This window comes from Leptosomus discolor, chromosome 11, assembly GCF_034619465.1.
Source record: "Leptosomus discolor isolate bLepDis1 chromosome 11, bLepDis1.hap2, whole genome shotgun sequence".
NCBI classification, from domain to species: Eukaryota; Metazoa; Chordata; class Aves; order Leptosomiformes; family Leptosomidae; genus Leptosomus; species Leptosomus discolor.
The window spans coordinates 4,146,185-4,165,655 of record NC_141401.1 but is presented as its reverse complement, the minus strand read 5'-3'; the positions used below and the strand labels follow the sequence as shown (position 1 = coordinate 4,165,655).

The 19,471-nt window shown below is 43.4% G+C and overlaps 1 protein-coding gene across 1 annotated transcript in view; it reads right to left on the bottom strand.

Moving 5' to 3' along the window:
* Positions 1 to 200: 200 nt before the first annotated feature.
* Positions 201 to 19,471, bottom strand: part of CERS3 (ceramide synthase 3) — a 39,457-nt gene continuing 20,186 nt past the window's right edge. Inside the window, exons 9-11 of the mRNA XM_009957592.2 lie at positions 17,964 to 18,070; positions 16,414 to 16,570; positions 201 to 332 (exon numbers count right to left, since the gene is read on the bottom strand). Coding sequence (XP_009955894.1) covers positions 201 to 332; positions 16,414 to 16,570; positions 17,964 to 18,070 — 396 coding nt within the window. The remainder of the gene's footprint in view (positions 333 to 16,413; positions 16,571 to 17,963; positions 18,071 to 19,471) is intronic.

The window sequence follows — 19,471 nt, the reverse complement described above, 5'->3', positions numbered from 1 at the left end:
GATTCAGAAAGTGGGTCTGTAACACATTTTGTCATGTTATGCAATTTTTCCCTCCCCTACTAAACTGGGCTTTTTTCCAGGTCCAGTAGCCAACAATAAATCAATCACAGTCTCTCATAAGCCTTTTGACTTAAATTTTATCCTGTAGGTTGGGTTAAATACAGAGCAGAAATCACTGTAGGAGGTGAGGCAGGACGGGGTTAGTGCTGACTGCTGCTTAGGAGGTGCTTGCTTGACCCACAGCCGTTCTTGTGGCCGTTCTTTGTGGACTCCTCTTCATTATCCGTAACAGAATCTTCCTCCTCTTCATCGCTCCGGTCATCTTTCAAGTCCTAGGGGGAAGAAAACACCGTGAGCATATTCCATACGGGACTACGTTATCAGATTGCCGTTATCAGTGCAGACCTTTCAAAAAGGCCTACGGGGCCAGACAAGCAAGGCTTTCATTTTTAGAGCGAACTGGGTGTGTGGATCTTTGCAATGACTTTGGAAAAATAACTAATTAATTTCATTAGTCAGGTGCCCCCAGTTTGTAATTGCAAAATGAAAAGATGGTGCATAAAAGTTCCAGAACATGAGACAATCTCCCTTCTTGGGAATTCCCCATCATGCTCTGAGGACAAAACTCCTCCATTTGCCTCAGAAAGAGGAAAAAAACCCAAATGTGCTAAAGGGCACAAATGAAAGGGGAGCTCTAAGTACACTAGGCGATATCAAAACTGCCCCCCAGAAACACGCCCTCCCCCCAAAATGGAGGCTGACATCCAAGGACAGACCAGTTAACAACACTTCAACCCTGCAGAACCTAATGTTCTTTAGACTAAATTTCTTCCATGACCTTGGCCCAGCCACTTGACCTCTTCTTGCTTGTTTCCGCTTTCCCTTGTAAAGTGTTACTAGTAATCCCTGGGTGCTGTGGGATTAATTAACAACTGTGAAGAGCGGGGAAGATGAAAAGAACATGGTATAAAAGCTAAATATGATGAATACACTTGCCCAAACACAGGACTTCAGAGGCAGCCTGCTTCTGACAGGCGTAAACTAAACAGCGACTAGTCGTGCCAGCATCTCCTGCTATTATATATAACTCTGCTTAAAGAGACTTCCTGACCCTAAAATATTCTTCCCTCCTTGACCATGTCTACAGCATATCAACATATGCAAAGGGGAGGCCATGTCTCTACAGCTATCGTATGCATTTTGGGTACATCCTCCTGCTAAGGGAATTGCCAGGGAGCAGAGGATGGCTGCTCCATCGGCAGGGGCGAAAAGGGGGGCAGCCAGACAGTCCGCCCTTGCAAAAATCCCTTCTCAGCTCTACAGGAACAGCTTCTAACGTTTGGCCATCGTGCTTCATCCCCAGACAGTCAAACATGGCCCTCGCCAACGACTGTTTCCACCACAGAGCAAAAAGACAGCGCGTGCACCCAGTATTTCACAGCACAGGTTAGGGAGAGGCCAGACAATCCTGCGCTCTGTGTCACGGCACATAAAATACACCATTAGCCTCCTATTTCTCAACTCCTGCCATAACCCAAGACCCTGTAACGCGTTCAGAAATTTGGATCAAAGAATCAAGGCTTTGGCATTAAAACCAACCACCTCTATTTCCCTTTCAGTGCAACAAGCTTACAAGAGCAGCGCCTGCCTCCCTGGAAGGACCTTCCACACCAACCGATGACCCGCCCTGCAGACACCGGGTAGGATGCTCTAGTTAAAGACGCTGTAAATGAAGTAAACTTTTCCTTCTGCCCAAGTGGTGACCGAGAATGGAAATGAGATCAAAGCAGGCACCAAAGAAAGTTTTTCCACCTCCACCTTTCCTGTGTGATCGGCAGCCACCACTGGTTGTCTCTTCCAGTAACTTGGAAGGTGCCTGGTAGACCTGACACCACCTGACAGCCTCCAGTTCTTGCGTTGGAAGAGACGGGCACTAGTCATCCCCTCTCCAGCGTCTCCTGATTTAACAGGCCACCTCTCACTGAAAACCAGGAGTTTCCCCATAGCTGAGGATCAAAAGCTGGGCCCTCACACCGTGGCTGAGAATTGACCCATTAGCACCAGGTACCTAGTTTGTTAATGGGAACTCCCCAAATTTAACAGCCACACAGTTGGTGGTGTCAATGGTCACGTATCGAGGACTGCAGGTGTCGTGGTGTCTCCTTGCAACGCAGAGGTGTCCGGCCTGCAGGACTGTCTGCTGGGGGAGACCGAGGCTTCTCTCCGTAACCGCCTACGCTGCCTCCGGAGCAGCGTGCTGGAGCGGGTGGGCACGTTAGCCCTGGCGCAGACGATCCGCTGCCTGTACGGCCACACCGGGGCCGGCTCCACCACGGATAAATTTGTTCTCCTTGTCATCTGTCCGGACCTCAGCTAAAGAGGCAGAGACCGCACCTTCCTCCCGCTCCTGGAGCGATGTGCCAAGGTCAGAGGTGAGACTCAACAAGGAGAAACCACGGTTGTTCCTGCTCCTCCTGTATCTGCTCTCGGAATGAACTAACAATTTCACTTTCTCAGCCTGCTGGTCTGAAGTCTTTCTTAAGCACCAAATTCATACAGAGAAAACAAACTCAGCAATAACTCACCCAACTGCAATCTCATACCCCTTTACATATTACACTTCCAGTAAAACGTATAGGACTAGAAAAGAAAATTAAAGCCTAAACTCTGTCTCATCAGAAACTATAAACTTCCTGGAGATTTTCTTTTGCCTTTTCCCTAACAACATATAAAGGGTATCAAAACAAACAAATCTTACTGTAAATACTGTAAAATAAACTTGGCATGCCATCAGTTAGAGAAAAGGGAAGACAGCCTTTCCCACACAAACAATTTATGAGGTTCTGCCTCTTTCAGATCACCTCTCCTGCTCGTGGTAGTTTCGTGACTTGTATTCACAGTAAAAGACAAATGTTGAGGGTGCGGGGGGAGGCTTGTTCCTTTTTTTGCCACCAGAAATGTTTCAGATTAAAAAAAAAAAACAACAGGGAAACTAAAGTACCACATCTGATACAGAATCTGCTAGATTCACTGGAAGAACTCTCATCTTCCCGAGCAGCCTCTGGCTGAGGCTGCAGATGTGGGGAGGGACGGGGGAGGAGAGCTTTCGTGCTCGTTGTGAACAGACTCGAGCCAGTGAAGTTGGTGAGTGCTTACTGCACCCTGGGTGCCTCCCTGCGGTCCGCAGGAGTTGCTGGTGCTCAAGCCCATGCTGAAGAACTGCTGTGCTCTGAAGGACAGCCGACACATCCCATCGATCCCTGCTTCCTATAGGAATGAGCCGGCATTCCCAGCATGGCGCTGGAAACTCAGGATTTGCTTCCCAGTTTTAACGCTGTCAAGCAGGATGCGCTGATTAAAGGCGCTATATGTTGTAATTAAAAAAACACGTAAATGTTTTTATCCAGCGCACTGGAAATCCTGCATTTGAGATAATGCCTTATGCATTTCAAAGCAGCAGGAATTACATTTCTTTGTATTCTGAAGCACCCATTGCAAATTTGCTTAATTCTGGGAAAGAGTGCTACTTTCTCAAATCCTGATATTAATAGAGAAAAAAATGCTGCTGAATCAAACCGAAATTTTTGTGGTATTTTTAATCATGAACCTGCTTCCTGATCAAGTGCCTCTACAAATTCTTGCTTTAGAAGAGCTTGGCTATTTTTGTCTAGCTTGTTTAAGTGACAGAACAAAACTTCAAATAGCAATAGCTTCATCTGTAACTAGAAAACCAAACAAACCGGTCCTTGCAAACTGTTTAACAGATCATTATAAATATATTAAGATATCATAAGTTAAGTTTGTGCTTCTTCACTTTGACCTTCTAAGAACAACAAAAAATGTAACATTTCTAGGATTTTCCCTGCTTTAATACCAAGATGTTTTCTCTGAGTCTCTCACATCATATATTATAGTTGTGTTTTCCAACTCAAAGACTCTGCTCTTACTGTCCCTGAGCAACACCAGATGAATATACCATCAGAAACACAAGAGCTGGCAAACTGTAACCACCACAACTGAGGCCATCATTAATACTCGATGCTTTGGTTTAATGGCATCAACTGCATTTATTGTACTTGAGACGGTTTAGGGTAACAGACAAAATGGATGTGTATATTTTATGTTCTGGATGACTACCCAATTTAATCTTTCTAAATGGATGAATGGTTTCAAGGTTTATGAGAAGCAACACTAATGCTATAAAGTCTGCAAGAGAGCCATTTGTAGTGAAGCCAAAGCCGCAAACTTTTATAATCTTTTTTCCTTTTGTTTAACCCTTCCACCTGCTGCTCAGTCTGCCTCTTTTAGTTAAATGAACCGTACTTGTTAAGGTAGTTTTGGCTTCTTGCATTTCACTGCTGTTAGAACGTTTATCATTCAAGTCATTAGCACCACTTCTTATTGCATGAACAGCGAAGGACCTTCCAAGAGACTCTAATAAGGAAAAAGACTTCTTGAAATTAAGAGATAGGCAAACTTCATAGGCCACTTCCCAGCCTCTTGTAAGCAGAAAAGCACTGGTCCATCGAAACTAACGGAGAATTTACTCCTAATTGCGCAAGTTTGTCTCTCAATAAAGCACTCAGAAATCACTTCCCTCTTGACAAGCTCTTGGCACTGCACTCTTGCTGCTACAGCTGATGAGAGCACAGGGAGGAGGATGCGGCTGTGCTGGAAGCGTGGGTTTCCTGTTCCTGGGGGCTGGTGGTACCATCCGAGGTGGAGAAGCGGGACTGGGCAGACACCACACCCCCCCTCCCGCTCCCCTTTACTGGGCACATGGCATCTTCATCCACACACACACCAAGGCAGCAACGCAGCCCTGACCTCACATCTGCTACACAGCAGTTGAAGTGGGAAGTGTAAGAGCAAAGGGAAAGACAGCGCCAAGCAGTGTAAAAAATAAAAACAACAAATAAGCAAACATAGATTGTAGCAAGGTGGATTGATCCTATAACCAGTGAGGAAGCCTTAGCAACATGCCTTCTGCTTTCCCAGAAGGGGAAGGGCCCTTGTGAGCAAACGCACCGTCGGGACGGCGTGCCTTACTGGAGGTCGTCCAGCCGAGGTCCCCGAGAGTCTGAGCTGTTACTACAACGACGTGCTCCGAAACAGAACTAGCCCCTGAGGCAGCACGGAGAGAAAGAACCGGGCTGAGAGATACCCGAGCAGAAGATGGCTCTGCAGTGAAGTTCAGTTGCTACAGCCTTTTTTCCATGAATCGGCTTCAACCCACCTTCTCCCCGGCTCTCCCCGCCAAAGGCAGGCGGTAGCTTCAGCCGGCCTTGCGCAGGCGACGCCGCAGTGCCTGCTTCACAGATCCAGGGGGTCAGTTTGGGAGCACAGTGGTGGGGGATGTTTGTTCGTTCGCTTTGTCAGCCAACCAGCCGAAGGGAGGAGAGGCGGCCACAGGCCTGCTGTGCCTTACCGCAGGCAGGAGCAGGCCAGACCAGCCCATAGCGGCTCAGCCGCTCTCTCGCTGGTGTGACGGTGTCCGTGGGTGGGCTGGGAGAGGTACCAGGCCCAGCTCATCTGGTGGGATCGTCCCTGACTCAAGTTTTCTCAGCAGCATGAGGAGATTTCAATTTTTCCCCTGCCTGGACAAGACTAAAACCAATTAATCTTCTCGGTTAAGCACAATCTACATCCATCCACACAGTTAACTGGATTTCTTCTACCGGGTACAGATCTATACAAGCAATTCACAGCTGATTCTGGAATTTTAATTATGCGTTTTCCAATTTGGCAAAATTTAGATTTTGGGGTTTGCAAATACTTATTCTTATCCTCCAGTTGGAATTTCCTGGCTCTTCAATGTATTTTATATTAAAATCAGAATGTCCTAAATCTTATACCTTAATTCTACCTTAAGAATATTTTCATTTAAATATCTACAAACATATTGACTAGATCTTGATTTTCCAATGTAAAGACAATAAATTCCACAGCACCTGCACATATGGAAACAGCTTGCAGTACAAAGATGAAAGCTATTAGTCAGGTCAGCAACCACTGACTCAAATAAAAGAGATAATAAACAAGAGAGATAATAAAAAGTCAGTCCAAATAGATAGAAGGGGGTACTTTTCTAACAAATAATACTATAAAGTTGATGAATCTCCGAGTTCAACATGTTTAATTCAACATCAATAATTCAACTCAGCTGACATATGACTTAATACATCTTTACTTCCCTGTGGAGACTAAGCAATATACATTTGGATTCAAGCAAACTGTTCTGTATTTCCAGCCTGGAAGATTTTATTGGAAAATATATTTCCCTTTTCAGCTTATACACACTAGGCAACATAAATAACGTTGAACTTCCATGGAAGATGCGCTGTTGGACTCTGCTTTCTGCAGCTTTAAATGAAGATGCAGACTTTCTAGATTAATTGTATTGGACATCTTCTGGCCAAAACTCCTCTTATTTAAACTCTCTTTTCTATGAAATACCCATTCCCCCAAGCTTTCCACTGGGAGTTTTCAGGGGGAACTCAAAGAAGACGTGTAAAAAAACAAACTAAAAGAAAAGTTACACTATTTCCACAAATACTGAAGACTCTCATAAAACTAGGTGTTACTATTAGAACATGTCCCTGATTTGGGCTGAAGGAATAAGTTTAACCTCAAAAAAATAAAATAAAATAAAATAAAAATCCCTTGTGCTGTCACTCAGCAGAACACACCTGTAACCGGAGCTATAATGCCCTGACTGTGCAGAAGAAATAAATCATTGTTTACAGTTAATCAGGTACTCTGTGGTTTCAATAAAGTCTGCTAGCTGTGTTATTGAAATCCACTAACTAAACCTTGCACTCCAGTGTATGTGGCTTTACGATAATGTCAAACGCCCAGGAGGTACTGAGTGAGTCATAATGTCCCACTGCTTTCTGAATTATTCCAATTTTAAATCCACAGTTGGCAAAGAAACAAAGAACAATATAATAGGCATTTGATGCTGCTCGCTATAGTGAACTTTTTTTTACCCTAGGACAGAACTTGCATTAAGCCAAGGAGTTCAGTGGTATGAACTTTTATCAGAACATGCACTTTTATTCCCTATAGAGGCTTTTTTGGCTACAAAACAGCTGATCAGACACTCACACTTTTCTCAGTGAGGTACGATACCGCACTTCAGATGAATGTTTTGAAACAACACAGCTGCTAAAGAATATTCCTACAGAAGCCTTGTAGCGCTATTAAACTAATGAGAGGCACTTCCATCTAATGCGGCCATCATGGTGCTCATTTCTTTATTTCCACTGTTAGGAGGAATTCCACTCCTTTCGGGACGGGGCTAAAGGTTATCTCTGTACTTCAACATTATCAATCTAATTTTCAAGCCACGTACCTAACAACTAATGTCTTTTCACTTGACATTCGTATCACAGCACCTAAAATCCTTTCCATACAGTGTTTCTAAACAGCCTGATGTTGAGGCTGGGTACAGAACACTTCAGACAAAGTTTCTTAAATAGCCTTAGAAGTCGCTGAGACTCGTGTGCTCAAGTGACTCGGTGAAGGTTTCACTTCGCTGTAGTTCAGCATGCTGAAAGGCGGGTATTTACTCAGATTCTCTGGGACTGCTCTGCAACCAACGGGTCTCCCCAGAGGGCGGCCTGCCCCACCGCTGCTGGGGTGGCAACACCGGGCACAGCGAATTGCTCGCTGGAGACACCACTCTTCCTCCACTGATCACAGAGCGATCCTCGACCTTGACCTAGGCACAGCTTAAGTGACAGATCCCACCCTCCTGTGCCTCACACCCACCGCTGCCCGCTGAGACTGATGGGCTGACCAGGTTGGTTTGTGGTGTTCCAGTGACGGGAACCCTGCGGTGTGCTGGGCCTGTTATCTGAACTGCGTTACAGAGGAGAGACTGCTCCCTTTAGGATTTCCTCCGTGTTACATGCAGAGAAGGGAGCACTCCTAAGCCCTCCTAGGGAAACATTTTTTTAAATACAAGACACGACAATTTCCTTTCTCCATTAATATATCGTTAACTAGCTTTATTTCAAGGGTTTTTTAATAAAGTCAGCAGATTGCAGTACCGTGAACCCCTCTGAAAGTATGAGAATTACTCAGGTCATAACGAAGTCACAATTCAAACCTCTGCAGCATATATTAAAAACAGTAAACGAAGGCAAGAAAAGTTCTGTAGAAGGCCTAAGGTTTGCTCAGTGAATTGATTTTTGGCAACAGAAAAAATAAATACATATGCACGCTATTATATACATAGCTTCTATATAGGTGCAGATATATAAAACTAGCAACAAATGGAATGTTTCATAAATATCCTGCTAGAAAATTAAAAGATATGAGCAGTTAACAAGGGAAGACAGAAAAACTGTCAGCAAACGCCCTTCTGTGAACACCAAGGTAAATCAATCCATTTTAAAGCAAAAACTTTACCAACATTTGTCTTTCATCTGAATTAGGAACTGTCATGTAAAGAGAGTCATTTAGATCAGGGATTTACTAAAAGTAGAGTTGCCTTGTGCCAGACATACATGCAGAGAGAGGGGCGGGGGGGGCTTGTTTGGCCAGATCCATTGCTGGTGAAAACTAACACAACCCCCTTGACTTCAAGTCGAGCCGCGCTCATCTATACCAGCTGAGAACCCGGCCCCGTATCAACACCGCAGACTTCTGCTGATGGCCAGGGCAGGAGGCTTCGCTTTCAGCATGACCTATAGGTTTTGATTTTCTATTCATAGAGGCAGTGGTCATCTGCAGCTCCTACTGAAGTCAAACTCAGCAACTTGGGAAACAATCGACTGTTTATCGCAGCACATAAGAGACCCGCAGCGCCCCATTTACGGCAAAATCAACGTAAGCGAGGCGAAGGGAGCATCCACACGCCCAATCGGTTGGACTATGGCCAGAGGACTGAGTCTGCTCTTGCACAGTCTTGTGGGTGCACAACGGGGCTGTGGAAGGGTACTTTGTCCTAATGCTCCGACCCCAGCACACCCTCACAAGCACATCTCTTCCAGTCAAGCGCTCAAAAATTGTGTTCTTTGGTTTCTCATTAGTTCACCCCTCCATAATGGTCACAACAGTCCTTAACTTAAGTTTTCTAAACCTGACTTTTATATAATATTCAAATGAAAGGTGTTGTGGAATTATGGGCATTCTAAACAGAGTTTAGAAAATAAAAACCAAAAAAACCTCAAAGAATCAAAATTCCAGCCAAGAACTTTGTGGCTGTTTCGAAATCGGAGAAGTATCTTTCAGCATACAGCTTACCATCCCTCCCTGGAAGTCATTGCTCAGCTGCTGACCTGCTTCACAACCTGGAGTAAAAAGTAAAGGTTTAAGCAGCGACCCGCCTTTTAACTCGCAGTGCCAGGAGAAGGAAGCGGCTGAGGCAAAGGAGACCGGACAGTGCTCTTGGATTGGCACGTGACATCCGTGCAGTAGAGAAGAACCGATGGCTTCTCCTCTTTGACAGACCCTGCTGGGCTACACGCTTTGACAACACACACCTCTGAGGTCAGCCTTGACTCCAAAGCCCCAGCGAGGGCAGGACTCCCGAGCTCCCCAGCGTGCACCCCGCGGCTTTTCTCCCTTTTGCCTAGCGCTGTCAATGCCGGCCAGCAAACCTCTTCCTCTTGATGCTTTCTTCTGCCTGCCTCTCACCCCTCCTCCCTCAGATGAATTTGGCAGCATCAAGTCAGACATGTAGCCAGGCTTTGGGCTTAACTGGATCGCTGTAGCAGATTGGGAAATACGCAGATGAAAGAAAGTCGTAACAGGAAGTAATTTCCCTTTACTGGGGCATGAGTCTTCACGTTACTGGCCTGGCTGGCTAGCTCCCGTCTCCAGGCTATTAAAAAGCTCATGTCCCAAAGGCAATAATTTGAACCAACTGGGAAGGTTCCCAGATAGACTGGTTCTCATCTCTAAGAGGGAAAACTTTCGTTTGTCCTATTTTGTTCCCCTAATACGCTATCCTCATGAGAAAATCTGTTGAGAACCGACGAATTCAACTTCTCCATAACCCATTTTCCTTTAAAACGGGGAAAAGGCAACCCCTACTGATCTCGTTCAATCTTTGTTGTGTTTGTGCTAACCTTCAATCAGAGAACTCAAACTCCAAAGCAGGACATCAGCATGTACTGGCCCTTCCCAGACTCCAAAGTAACCACAAAATCTCCAGTGAAAGCTTTTCCACAACTTCCCAGTCCCACAGAGTCGCGAAATTGTAACTAACTAGATTATCACGATCCTCTAAAATATATTACTGTTTTAAAACGACTACTTGGAATTAAGGCAAGCACACCTCTTGGTCCATTTTATCAGCACCCTGATAGCCGTTAGCACAGTACAGGCTTAACAGAACACGTAAGTAAAAGAGAACAAAAAACTTATGTGCCTCTAGTTTAGGAAACTAAACCCTGTCCTCTGTTTAACTCCTGTAGAATGACGTTTTTCCTGAAATGAATGACTTCTCACTGAATGTGTTAATTCTCATTAAATTTCATTATCTGATCATAAATGTCCTGAAAATAGATTTATTTTTTTTACTGCTTCAGAAAGAAGAAAAAAAAAAATAACCAGCTGAAAGTCTGACTTTTTAGGAGTCCAATAAACTGCTGTGCATGCCAAAACTGACCATGCATTTCCTTTCATGCTTCATTTTCACATCCCAGTCATTGCACGGTGTATGGAAGCGCAGCGCTGTTGTGCATGATCGAGGTCATGTGATGACCCTCTGCAGCTCCAGTTAAAAGTCCGAGTTTATTAGCTGGGAGCGACCAGGCTCAGCTCCCCTACGGCACGGCCCACGCACACCGAACAGCACGCAGCTCAAGCGCAGGAATGCTGGATCCAATTCTATTTGCCACAGAAGAGATTTAAAATGTAATCTCTTTAGAGGCCGTTCTACTTTCATGTTACATACAGCTTTTTTCCTCTCTGTAGTTTTAAAAATAAGATTTCTGTTTAGGATTAAATATCTCAAGTTATGGCACAGTTCAGTGAGAAAGTCAGTGCTGCCTCAGCTGTCAGAACAGCTAAGTGTTCACAGGCCAGCGCTCCTGGGTGAACGGAGGCTGAAGAGCAACTCTCGTTTCATAAAGGCAAACCAGTAGGTTTTAACCACCGTGGATCCATGGTCTAATTCTAAAGGATACAGATCTGATACTAAAGGTAACTAAGGAAAGCAAAGCAAGTGCTCATGGCTTATATTGGCCATGCAGCAGTCTGTGGGGAAATATTTAAGGACCTGCAAACCAAAAAAAAACCCCATTGCTTTGAAAAACATGCTGTGGGTCTGTGTTTTCGTGAACAAGAAAATTCTCACCCAAGTTCAGCACTGAAAGTCCATACTCCCAGGACCTATGGGGTTACAAAATAAATATAAGAATCGAACGAATTATTAAACATAAAAAGTTCTGTTCGATGCAAACAGATCAAGCACAAAAAATAAGAGGGAATATAATAAGAAGATCCCAGGGAAGGAAAGTTCTGTAGAAGCTGAGGCGAGTCTGAATAGCCTCAGACTAAACTCAGCTGAAGGCATCCGTCAGGAGCAGGCAGTGTGGCCTCTGGGAACTCTACAACTTCATTTAAAAACTTACACAAGGGGCTACAGCAGGTCTCTAAAGAGGAAAATTCACAACAAGAAAGATAGAAAGTGAGATAGGACAGCACCTCTGCAGGTGTGAAGAACCATTATTCTTCAATCTAAGTCGTGAGGGCATGTTTCATAACAGCAATATTACTTCTGTGTTCCAAAGGACTTTCAGGCCTTGCCTACACGTGGATGTTAAACACGTCAGGTACTGTAGCCCACGGGCACACCTTTAGGGATCTAGCAGCACGTCTTCTTTTGATACAGGACAAGGAAGCAACCGACTTAAGGAGCCTTTATATGGCTAACTGCTTCTCATGGCAAGGACTCCGCCGGCATCCCAGTACCAGTAAATAAGAAAGCATGAAGAAAAGGAAGTTAACTTGAACTGGCCGAGATTTCTCAGTGCGAGAGCACTCCTCAGACCAAACAAAATGCTGAAGTAGAAGCACGATTGCTGGAAACAGCACAATAGCATAACAAGTACTTCACGGCGCTCATTTCAACCCCACAATAGAATTTTCTTATAATTTTCAGCTGCTCTTGCTCTGTTATTAGTCATCCTTTGAACTCTAGCTCTCACCATGCCCGTGGGAACTTGGATTAAACAAGAAATCAACAAACCATGGACAAGGATACACCCAACCAAAATCTTTAAAAAGCCTGCTTACCGAGTACAAAACGCCAAAGGAATATTGAAGATACATGGGTGGCACCAGCTAATTTTTTTAAAGAATGACAAGTCCAAAAGCCTGCTTTATAGCGTTGCAGGGTATTTTCTGCTTCAGGAAGAGGAAAGAACCTGGTGAGCCAAACAAAACTGCAGCTGATGACTCCTACATAGTAGTGACCAGTAGTAAGCAGCTCATTGCCTTACTTGAAGGCAGTCTGATAGTGACAAAACAATTAACAGAGAAAGAAAACATGTTCCCGGTCACATTACAGTCCGTTAAAAACCTGCCATTACCTCTACCATTGATGGACTTCACATCAGCCCTAAAGTATCTGAGTCATGTGGACATCATGCCCATTTCCTACAACTTACACATATTTTTCAGGATTTAAAGCACTGTAGTCTCAAAACCTTAACTCAGTGTGTAATGGCTTTAACATATATTTTACATCTTAATTTGCCATAATAATGTGGCTATAAGCTGCTGTCACTCGCTCCCTTTTTCTGACCTTGGAAATAAAATATTTAATCTCCACGGGATTTTCCTGGCGAGATATTTTAAATCGGTGCATATGTACATATTTCTCTATATGTTTTTTAAATTTTCCTAAAATACTCTCATATGTGCAGACATGATGACTAGACATGTTTCAGTGGTGCTTGAAACTTGATACAAGTGGGTAATTTAACCATGTAATTGAACAATATTACAGAAACACACGGAGTTTCCTAGCAACAAAAGGCCTTGGACATCAAGATGGCAGGCAGCAGCTAACATTGCAATTGCCTGACCTAACTTGAAAAGAAATTACACTGAAGAACGTCCCTCTTCCTCTTGCAGAGCTGATCTAAGATACACAGCCACAGGTCTGACCTTGAAGGGCTTTCCTTACATGCATATGCCTTACACATATACGGGATTGCAAAATGCCACGAGAAAGGACATCTGGGTTCCTTTTCGGGTATTTTCATATTTTCCAGAAGTAAAAACAGTCTTTGATTTGAAAAGTGTAATACTCCTGTCCCCTCAAGTCAACCCCCATAGAAAATAAAAAGCTTCTTAATGCAAAGTAGCTGAGTACAGCTTAGCTTGTCGACGCAGAATTCCCCCGGGTTAGGGCATTTCTGGAGGACTGGGCCAGGGGAAAGGCGGCACAAGTGCCGTGAGCCTGGAGACCAGTGCTGCTCTGTGCTACCAGCTCTGGTGCCAGAGACTCCCATGTCTGAGAAAACAGGACACAGACAGAGCAAGAGGTCTCCTCCCTTCGTTCCTTTTTCCTCATTTTTATTCATCTCCGGCTGCAGTGTTTGGGAGGAGGAAAATCACAAGATCTTTAGTCCAAGTTCTTTTTTGCTGAAGCAGTCAGTCAGCTGAGCAGTTACCCCAGGACTGAGGACAATTTGTCCCCTTTATTAGCGCAGAGGGGAGGTGACAACTGAGATGAAGAGCTTCTGACCAGCCAGTCTCAGACAAAAGCCATCTCTTCCTGAGAGAGAAGAGTAAAGCTCAGAAGCAGCTACCACCTCACAAGGCTGCAGTACTCGAGGTCGGTTCTGTACCGACTCCCGCCTTTAACAAAGCCTCCTGCCACAGTCTGGAGGTGAGAGGATTGAATCTGGACCCACAGCTCCAAGCGAGATGTGACACAGCTCCATGTGAGCCTTTGAATAACAGCCAAGGGGTCTTGGCGGGTAGGTGACACCCTGGGGACCTGGGCCCTCCTGTTTACATTCCCCACCTTTCACGTCTGACCCACACAAGTCCTTTAACCTGTCCTTCAACAAGGGACAACGGCACTTCACGCTGAGAATAAATACATCCAAGCCCGTTGACTTTCAGGCAGTGTGATGACATGGTCCAGGAGGACACAATCGGGGAGACACCTGCCCCTGGGCGGACGCTAGGAGCTGTTAACTGCTGTTCACTGTTAACACCACAGGGGTCTTCACTGGTGACCCCAACAACCCAGGGTGTCTCAAGGCACAGAGGGCACCTAAAAAATTCTTTACATCCCTGCTATGCCCAGAGCTTCCTTCAGTCAAACAACAACATCAGTCCCTATTCCCAGCTACATCATGACTTCATTTTTCCATCTGAAGTAGCTAACTGTTGCTTCAAGAAAAAATGCCAAAAATTGCCTGTTTCCTGAATGAGAACTTAAAAGTCTTGGGCAAAGAAACAAAACCCTTTTAATACAAGGATGGTGGTTTACTGGTATTTCACTAAAATAGCACCAGCTATTTGTGTGGAGTATGACTGTAACAAATATGTTGGTATAAAGACGCTGCCTTGCAAACACCATTCTTTTCGACGCTGCCTTTACAGCTTTGGAGGCACTGGCTGCTTTCACAGCCAAGTTTGCCACCGCTATGGAAAACAGGCTGCACATGCAAGCCAGCTGAAGTCATACAGACCGAAAAGGGCTCGGGCTGCTGCTGCTACCACTGTAAAAATGTTATTTGGAAACCATCTTCTCAGAGAGCTGTATAAGGAATCAAAAATCCGTGGTAGGGATGCAGGCTTGATGCTTTCCCATTTTTTAGCAATGACTCATACAAAAAAAGCTCTTATCTCAAAATAAAACATTTCTGCCCCTTACAAAGGCATATGAGCAGGCAGGGCAGAATGGCCTTACATAGCTGGCCTAGGAACGCCCTCTTCACCACTGTGTCTGAAGACCTTCTTGCATTGTACTCTCATAACCTCAACGAACGTGGATGGAGAACTATGCCAAAGGCTTTCTCTTCCCCAGCTGCAAGGCAGAGGGATGTCCCTCTTGATCTCATCAGACGAGTTGTGCGAGAACAGCCCAGAGATGAGGCCAAAATTGAAAAAGAAAACGAGAAGTACAACACTTAACACTCAACAAGCCAGGCCAGAAATAATTTTGTAATTAATCTAAGAGGTAAGTGACATGGAAGAAGTACGAGCTTTGCAGTGTCTAAGGGAACAGAGAAGCATGTTTTAGAAGCAGAACAATGCAAGCCACTTCTTCTACAGATGTGTCCCTTATGTACAGCTGTTCACTGTCTAACAAGGGCTGAGTTTGTAACTGCAGTTTTCTTTTACATTGGGTCTCCCTATGACACCCAGCTGTCTACTTACATAAGATTTGAAGGAATTCAATAATCCAATAATTACAGGATGGTTTCCATTACCACTCAAACAACAATTAAATACGGGTAGAAAGGACTATTTCTATTTCCTTAAGATGTTTCAGAGCATTAACTGCTTCAGATAAAAGCACAGAGTCAGCTCAATTAAGTTTTTGCATCTTGATCCTCAAAAGAAATACCATTTTTCAACAGCACAACTTATGTTTCGTCTTAACCAGCAAAATACACCCATCAATGCTTATGCCAAATCTTCACAGACATTCTCCAAAGTCCTTTTTAAAATACTTTTTGCTAAATGCTTTATCTACAGTGCACCACACTGCACGCTTCACGACAAGAGACCTTGTGAAAATGTTACTACTTCAGGCAATCAAACAAGACTTAAATGGCAGCAAAGTTTCCTTTATAGCTTTTTCCCACATGAGTTTTCTCTACAAGGTAAGAGCAGATTATGGAAGCACCAGACTTGCACTGTTTCTCTCTCCAGTTGAATATGACAGAATCTCATTGTGTCATAATACAACACCAGATCAGCTTCATATGGTTTTCTTAATCTAAAGCCAGTGTTCAAGTATAGCTGACCTCAAATTCAGACAAACCTGAAGAACTTTGACTACGAATTTTCTGCAGTGTTTAAAGATCTCATCTCTCACCTCTCCTCTCCTTTTTTGGTGTGCTCCTACAAAGTCCAGTGAGAAAAGATCGCTTTCACTCACAACACAGGAATTTCTCAAGAGAGTTCTGCACCATCTTAGGGCTTCAGTTTTGGCGAGGGCTCATTTCTCATTTACTATGAGAGCAAAACATCAGATACAGGCTAAAAAAGGTTCTAGCTGAAGTTTTGATATTCTGATTTATGGCCTCATATGTGACAAAGAGAGGTAGAAAGCACATTTGAACATCTCTGTACTTCGTAGGTCCCTATCAAAAATGCTGACATGAAAGTTCAAGAAAACAACAAGAAATTCCAAGTAAATCTATTGGAGGTACTAGCATCTGTTTGATACTTCACACATCTTTCTGCAGAAGCAAAATTGCTTACCTTTAAGAAAATGAACCTTCTCAAAATCCTGAAAATTAAGTAACCCCAATATAAATGCAAGCCTTGAAGGATCAACAGCTGCCCATTGAATAAAAAATATGCTATGACAGGAGTCGTGGAGTAGTATGTCGGCTGGTACAATGTGGCACGAAGAATCCTAAAAAATAAAGGTCACTGTTATGGTGTGAGATTTCTTCTCTGTGCTATTTACAACTATTTCTAATTCCACATTCCAAACTGATTAATTATTTCCACAAAATATTAAGAAGCTCTGCAAAGATCACAGATTAATTAATAAGCCCTGTCTTAACTAGATTATGCATCTCTATTGAAATACAGACTTCAGAACACGAGAAATTTGAGTCTTGCATGAAAGTAACCTAAATAAGGTTAGAAAAAAAATCCCATTTTTTAAAATCTCGAGCTCTGTGTGGTCTAGATACTATGCAACTTAGAGTTCATCTATGCCATTTTTTTTAAATGCAAATTCTTTCTAATCTGAAATCCACACTTCAGAGAAAATCCTACAGGCTTTGCAACAGGGCTTTTTGTTAATTAACATATGTTTTGTCCATCTTCAGACTTCACTACTTCTGTATTATTTGGGGCTTTTTGAGTCCCTTTAATCTCACCATGTTTTGCTTCTAAGCTCAAGAACTCAAGAATAAGAAACTCAGTGAAGCAAAACGATTGGAGATCACTTGCATAGTTAATCAAAAAATAACAATAAAGTAAAAGACATCAGCATTTCGGAAAGAAAATACCACAGGAAATTAAAACCTTCTGTTAATCAGTGTTCAGAACTATTAATTTAACCAGCTTGAGCCTCTAAGGGTTTGTCTGCATGCAGGGAGAGGCATGAAGGCAAACTGGAGCAAGTCAACGAAATCATGAATGTGAAACACATTGAATGCTTTCTAAAAGCTAACGTGCTAAGCATTAAATACACTAAGCACCCGTGTGGATACAGATTAAATCATAGCACTACAAAGTCATGCAAGTATTTAGCAAATTATGATTTATTTGCACTCACTTCACAAATTAATTGGTTCACCTTAACCTTTCTGAATGCTCCTCATGTGAGCGAGTGAGGTGAGGCACTACCCAAGAACTAGGTAGCAAAAAGAAAGCTCTACAAAAAGTTGATGACAATTATATAGGAATTACACTGTACTCTGACTTTAGAGCTACAACAGGATGAACAGAATGAAAGGGAAAATCATTTCTCCTAGTTAAGCAGCTCAATCTCCTTGAAAATGCAGGAGCTCATAGCACATAACCACAATTTACAATAATAAGTTAAATAATATGTAAAATATTATATTTTCAAAAGGCTCATTTAAAAACTATTTTTACTTAAATTACATTTTTAAAGACAATGACAGCTTTTGTTGGCTACTGAAAGCCAGTAAGAAGAGCTGACAATAATGAAAGTTCTGCTTCTGCTCTTTACATTGCAATCCATTCCTTGTCCCATCACAACCACTACTGACCTCTCGATGGAAACGGGAATGAAATAAAAGCCTGTGACCGCATTACATGTTGCTTACCAGAAGGGGAACAGGATGATTCTCGTGATGAAGAATACGATAGCAAAGATGATAAAGAGCATATTGCACGTTTTCTCCCAGCGAGCGTAATTAAACATTTTGGCTGCCTGCATTGAATAAAAACCATCAAATATATTACAAATATTCTCTGAAATAAGTCCCTTTATGCATTTTCGTAAACACTTATCTTCCACCTAAGCAGGAAGAAAATTTCCTCCCTGTTTGACATGTAAAGCAATCATTTTACTGATACCTAATAAAGCAGTATCAAAACAGATCCTTTGTTTATATTTCTGCTTTCATCTTAAAGGACAGGAATCTGTATCAAAGCCTAAAGAACAGCTCTCCAATCAGAATATAAAACTGTCATGAAAACACAAAGTGTTCTTGAAAACAGAGGTAATCCTTCATTCCTGTACCAGATTCAAAGCGGGCTGAATCAAAGAGAAGCTGCTGGCCACATCTGCGCGCTCAGGAGCGGCGGTGACCCCTTATGCACAGGCATTCTGGTGCACGCATGCGGCTGACCCTTCTCTGTGCCCAATTCAGCTGCTGTTTTCTCCTTTTTAAGAGCTGGAGACCATAGCCTTGGTCTCGATCCTGCTAATAAAGAGTGTAACTGCTGCCTCTCCCCTAGCTGAACTGCACAACCCTCCATGTTGTGTTTAGGAATCACCCTGGGCACTGTGGAACAGAACAGCTGCCCTCAAGCGTGAGCAGAAATTCAGGTGCCAAGCCTCAGTTTTAAGCAGCAGTTTGAGGAACTTTTTTTTTTTTTTTTGAGTGGCAGAGCTGAATCAAGTTATCGTGGTACCTAACTTCAGTTCCCATCGGAGTGCTGTCCAACCGGTTGTCAGCTCAACTGTTTGTAAGGCCACACAGTTAATCAGACCACAAAGCAGTTCAGGATTAAAAGTAACCCAGCAAAAACCTGTACGTGCACGTTTAATCTGGACCAATCCACTGCACGACCCTGTAATTAGTTGTTGCAATACAATGGACAGAGTATCAGGAGCAGACAACAGCCTACAAGGGCTGCTTACACTGGCACTGCCACCAAAAGAGGTGATGAAACTACGCTCTCAATCTTGGTGTTATAAACTCAGGATAACTCTATAGAAAGAAACACAGTGTGTGCCTTTGTCTTCCAAAAAAAACCCAGCAGCAAGTCTCTACAACCACAGTGCTGTGCGCAGAACAGGACACTTCCTAATCTTAAACATTTCTAAACTTAAGAGTTCTTAAACTCTTGGTATTTAGCTCAGGGAAGGGACTTCCCCTTCAGTCCAGGGGAAGAAACTTTTCTTCTGCCAGTAGCTACCTGTGATACCTTGTTCAGGCACAGCTCGAGTGTCCCTAGCCAGAAATGTATAACGTAAATGTACCCCTTGGGTCGACACAGGGGTGTGAACACTGACAAAATTAAGCCAGTTTGGAGAAGTAGCCAAAATTTTGGCTGCTAAATTTGCTTGAGAATTGGTGCCATGACAAGCTGTTCACAGGCTGGC